A 5,068-nucleotide genomic window follows, 5' to 3' on the forward strand; every position below is an offset into this window, starting at 1 on the left:
TAGGCCGGCACCTACCTGAGCGCACTATCCTCATGACTCTACACAAGGGGAGGGGCCAGGTGCCTTTAGGGAGGGTAGCTGTAGTTGCTCTCCGTAGTTGTTGTCATTGTCTCTCCGTCATATACTCGCTCCTCGGAGCTTACACTCTAATCTTCTCTCTCAGCGGCATGATTGGGGAACGCTTGCCGCTCCGCTACTTCCTGTCTGGTGGGATGGTGGCCAGTGGCTTCTTCACCGGGCTCTTCGGACTCGGCTACTTCTACGACATCCACAACCTGACCTATTATATTATCATCCAGGTGAGTGAACTTCCTGCAGGTCTCGGGGGTCCTGGACACGCCCACAACGTAACACGTCCCCTCCCATCTCCACAGGTGCTGAATGGCTTGGTGCAGACCACCGGCTGGCCCAGTGTGGTCACCTGCATCGGGAACTGGTTCGGGGAAGGAAGGTAAGAGGTCTCTTGAAACTGCTGGGTGGGAGGAGGTGTAGTAGGAGGTGCAGTGGGAGGGGTCCTGGGACTGGGAGGTGTGGTGGGAGGGGTCCTGAGACTGGGAGGTGCAGTGGGACTGGGAGGTGTAGTAGGAGGTGCAGTGGGAGGGGTCCTGGGACTGGGAGGTGCAGTGGGAGGTGCACTGGTCGGTGACGCGCTCTCTCCCCTCTGTCCGCAGGCGGGGCCTCATTATGGGGGTGTAGTGGGAGGGGCAGTGGGAGGTGTACTGGTCGGTGACGCGCTCTCTCCCCTCTGTCCGCAGGCGGGGCCTCATTATGGGGGTGTAGTGGGAGGGGCAGTGGGAGGTGTACTGGTCGGTGACGCGCTCTCTCCCCTCTGTCCGCAGGCGGGGCCTCATTATGGGGGTGTAGTGGGAGGGGCAGTGGGAGGTGTACTGGTCGGTGACGCGCTCTCTCCCCTCTGTCCGCAGGCGGGGCCTCATTATGGGGGTGTAGTGGGAGGGGCAGTGGGAGGTGTACTGGTCGGTGACGCGCTCTCTCCCCTCTGTCCGCAGGCGGGGCCTCATTATGGGGGTGTAGTGGGAGGGGCAGTGGGAGGTGTACTGGTCGGTGACGCGCTCTCTCCCCTCTGTCCGCAGGCGGGGCCTCATTATGGGGGTGTAGTGGGAGGGGCAGTGGGAGGTGTACTGGTCGGTGACGCGCTCTCTCCCCTCTGTCCGCAGGCGGGGCCTCATTATGGGGGTGTAGTGGGAGGGGCAGTGGGAGGTGTACTGGTCGGTGACGCGCTCTCTCCCCTCTGTCCGCAGGCGGGGCCTCATTATGGGGGTGTAGTGGGAGGGGCAGTGGGAGGTGTACTGGTCGGTGACGCGCTCTCTCCCCTCTGTCCGCAGGCGGGGCCTCATTATGGGGGTGTAGTGGGAGGGGCAGTGGGAGGTGTACTGGTCGGTGACGCGCTCTCTCCCCTCTGTCCGCAGGCGGGGCCTCATTATGGGGGTGTAGTGGGAGGGGCAGTGGGAGGTGTACTGGTCGGTGACGCGCTCTCTCCCCTCTGTCCGCAGGCGGGGCCTCATTATGGGGGTGTAGTGGGAGGGGCAGTGGGAGGTGTACTGGTCGGTGACGCGCTCTCTCCCCTCTGTCCGCAGGCGGGGCCTCATTATGGGGGTGTAGTGGGAGGGGCAGTGGGAGGTGTACTGGTCGGTGACGCGCTCTCTCCCCTCTGTCCGCAGGCGGGGCCTCATTATGGGGGTGTAGTGGGAGGGGCAGTGGGAGGGGTACTGGTCGGTGACGCGCTCTCTCCCCTCTGTCCGCAGGCGGGGCCTCATTATGGGGGTGTAGTGGGAGGGGCAGTGGGAGGGGTACTGGTCGGTGACGCGCTCTCTCCCCTCTGTCCGCAGGCGGGGCCTCATTATGGGGGTGTAGTGGGAGGGGCAGTGGGAGGGGCAGTGGGAGGTGTACTGGTCGGTGACGCGCTCTCTCCCCTCTGTCCGCAGGCGGGGCCTCATTATGGGGGTGTAGTGGGAGGGGCAGTGGGAGGGGTACTGGTCGGTGACGCGCTCTCTCCCCTCTGTCCGCAGGCGGGGCCTCATTATGGGGGTGTAGTGGGAGGGGCAGTGGGAGGTGTACTGGTCGGTGACGCGCTCTCTCCCCTCTGTCCGCAGGCGGGGCCTCATTATGGGGGTGTAGTGGGAGGGGCAGTGGGAGGTGTACTGGTCGGTGACGCGCTCTCTCCCCTCTGTCCGCAGGCGGGGCCTCATTATGGGGGTGTAGTGGGAGGGGCAGTGGGAGGTGTACTGGTCGGTGACGCGCTCTCTCCCCTCTGTCCGCAGGCGGGGCTTCATTATGGGGGTGTAGTGGGAGGGGCAGTGGGAGGTGTACTGGTCGGTGACGCGCTCTCTCCCCTCTGTCCGCAGGCGGGGCTTCATTATGGGGGTGTAGTGGGAGGGGCAGTGGGAGGTGTACTGGTCGGTGACGCGCTCTCTCCCCTCTGTCCGCAGGCGGGGCTTCATTATGGGGGTGTAGTGGGAGGGGCAGTGGGAGGTGTACTGGTCGGTGACGCGCTCTCTCCCCTCTGTCCGCAGGCGGGGCTTCATTATGGGGGTGTAGTGGGAGGGGCAGTGGGAGGTGTACTGGTCGGTGACGCGCTCTCTCCCCTCTGTCCGCAGGCGGGGCTTCATTATGGGGGTGTAGTGGGAGGGGCAGTGGGAGGTGTACTGGTCGGTGACGCGCTCTCTCCCCTCTGTCCGCAGGCGGGGCTTCATTATGGGGGTGTAGTGGGAGGGGCAGTGGGAGGTGTACTGGTCGGTGACGCGCTCTCTCCCCTCTGTCCGCAGGCGGGGCTTCATTATGGGGGTGTAGTGGGAGGGGCAGTGGGAGGTGTACTGGTCGGTGACGCGCTCTCTCCCCTCTGTCCGCAGGCGGGGCTTCATTATGGGGGTGTAGTGGGAGGGGCAGTGGGAGGTGTACTGGTCGGTGACGCGCTCTCTCCCCTCTGTCCGCAGGCGGGGCTTCATTATGGGGGTGTAGTGGGAGGGGCAGTGGGAGGTGTACTGGTCGGTGACGCGCTCTCTCCCCTCTGTCCGCAGGCGGGGCTTCATTATGGGGGTGTAGTGGGAGGGGCAGTGGGAGGTGTACTGGTCGGTGACGCGCTCTCTCCCCTCTGTCCGCAGGCGGGGCTTCATTATGGGGGTGTAGTGGGAGGGGCAGTGGGAGGTGTACTGGTCGGTGACGCGCTCTCTCCCCTCTGTCCGCAGGCGGGGCTTCATTATGGGGGTGTAGTGGGAGGGGCAGTGGGAGGTGTACTGGTCGGTGACGCGCTCTCTCCCCTCTGTCCGCAGGCGGGGCTTCATTATGGGGGTGTAGTGGGAGGGGCAGTGGGAGGTGTACTGGTCGGTGACGCGCTCTCTCCCCTCTGTCCGCAGGCGGGGCTTCATTATGGGGGTGTAGTGGGAGGGGCAGTGGGAGGTGTACTGGTCGGTGACGCGCTCTCTCCCCTCTGTCCGCAGGCGGGGCTTCATTATGGGGGTGTAGTGGGAGGGGCAGTGGGAGGTGTACTGGTCGGTGACGCGCTCTCTCCCCTCTGTCCGCAGGCGGGGCTTCATTATGGGGGTGTAGTGGGAGGGGCAGTGGGAGGTGTACTGGTCGGTGACGCGCTCTCTCCCCTCTGTCCGCAGGCGGGGCTTCATTATGGGGGTGTAGTGGGAGGGGCAGTGGGAGGTGTACTGGTCGGTGACGCGCTCTCTCCCCTCTGTCCGCAGGCGGGGCTTCATTATGGGGGTGTAGTGGGAGGGGCAGTGGGAGGTGTACTGGTCGGTGACGCGCTCTCTCCCCTCTGTCCGCAGGCGGGGCCTCATTATGGGGGTGTGGAATTCGCACACCTCGGTGGGGAATATTTTGGGGTCCCTGATCGCCGGTTTCTGGGTGTCGTCATGTTGGGGGATGTCCTTCGTTGTTCCCGGGATAATCATCGCAGTCATGGGCGTCCTCTGCTTCCTCTTCCTCATCGAACGTAAGTCATACATTTTGGAGCTTTCGTCATTGTGATCCTCGGGCTCTCTGACATGTTTCTTCTCTTCCTGCAGATCCCCGAGACCTCAACTCCCATCCTCCGAGGGTAAGAAGACTTCCCGGTCATGTCCGTCCTCTGCTCCCTATATTGTAGGACATTCCCGGTCATGTCCGTCCTCTGCTCACTATATTGTAGGACATTCCCGGTCATGTCCGTCCCCTGCTCCCTATATTGTAGGACATTCCCGGTCATCTCCGTCCCCTGCTCCCTATATTGTAGGACATTCCCGGTCATGTCCGTCCCCTGCTCCCTATATTGTAGGACATTCCCGGTCATGTCCGTCCCCTGCTCCCTATATTGTAGGACATTCCCGGTCATGTCCGTCCCCTGCTCCCTATATTGTAGGACATTCCCGGTCATGTCCGTCCCCTGCTCCCTATATTGTAGGACATTCCCGGTCATGTCCGTCCCCTGCTCCCTATATTGTAGGACATTCCCGGTCATGTCCGTCCCCTGCTCCCTATATTGTAGGACATTCCCGGTCATGTCCGTCCTCTGCTCCTCTTCCGATGTCTTTGCATTGTATGACTCTGATCCCCAGTCATGATCGTCCTCCTATTGAGCTTCTTCCACTGACTCCTCCCCCTCCAGGATTACCTGACACAGGTGTTGTCTCCTCCACAGGCTCCGCCCAGTTTGTCCTGTAATGGTTTTAAGATCCAGAATCAAATCCTGAGAGCAGAAGAGTCGGAGGCGGAGAAGGTAAGTGATGTGCAGGGGGGGAGGGGCGGGGTCTCCCCTGCGGGTCTCCTGAGGGGGAGGAGTTCGGGGGAAACGGATCGATAACGCAGAATGATTTGTAGTTCTATGCGGCCAGTCACCTGACTGACACTCCTCCTGCCGCACGGCCAGAACATCGCTGCACCGTTCCCTTGTTCTTTCCCCGGCACCTGAAACATGTCGGAGAACACTCTGTGATACACGAGGGTGTGAACGTCTGGCAGACCCGACTTCTGCAGAGGACGGCGCCGAGCTCAGCTGACCAATCCGATCAATCAATGCGTTATAAGCTTTGCCCCGCCCCCCACTATAGGGTGGCCGGTGATAGAA

General features: G+C 62.4%; 1 protein-coding gene across 1 annotated transcript in view; it reads left to right on the forward strand.

The window, feature by feature from the left end:
• The first annotated feature begins 32 nt into the window (after positions 1 to 32).
• The window catches only part of LOC108803620 (glucose-6-phosphate exchanger SLC37A1-like), a 13,253-nt gene continuing 8,217 nt past the window's right edge, over positions 33 to 5,068 (forward strand). The window contains exons 1-5 of the mRNA XM_018575448.1: positions 33 to 299; positions 375 to 451; positions 3,792 to 3,958; positions 4,032 to 4,063; positions 4,643 to 4,720. Of these exons, the coding sequence (XP_018430950.1) occupies positions 33 to 299; positions 375 to 451; positions 3,792 to 3,958; positions 4,032 to 4,063; positions 4,643 to 4,720 (621 nt within the window). The remainder of the gene's footprint in view (positions 300 to 374; positions 452 to 3,791; positions 3,959 to 4,031; positions 4,064 to 4,642; positions 4,721 to 5,068) is intronic.

The sequence above is a fragment of the Nanorana parkeri genome, unplaced genomic scaffold, assembly GCF_000935625.1.
Source record: "Nanorana parkeri isolate BGI_ZX_2015 unplaced genomic scaffold, ASM93562v1 scaffold3945, whole genome shotgun sequence".
Lineage (NCBI taxonomy): Eukaryota > Metazoa > Chordata > Amphibia > Anura > Dicroglossidae > Nanorana > Nanorana parkeri.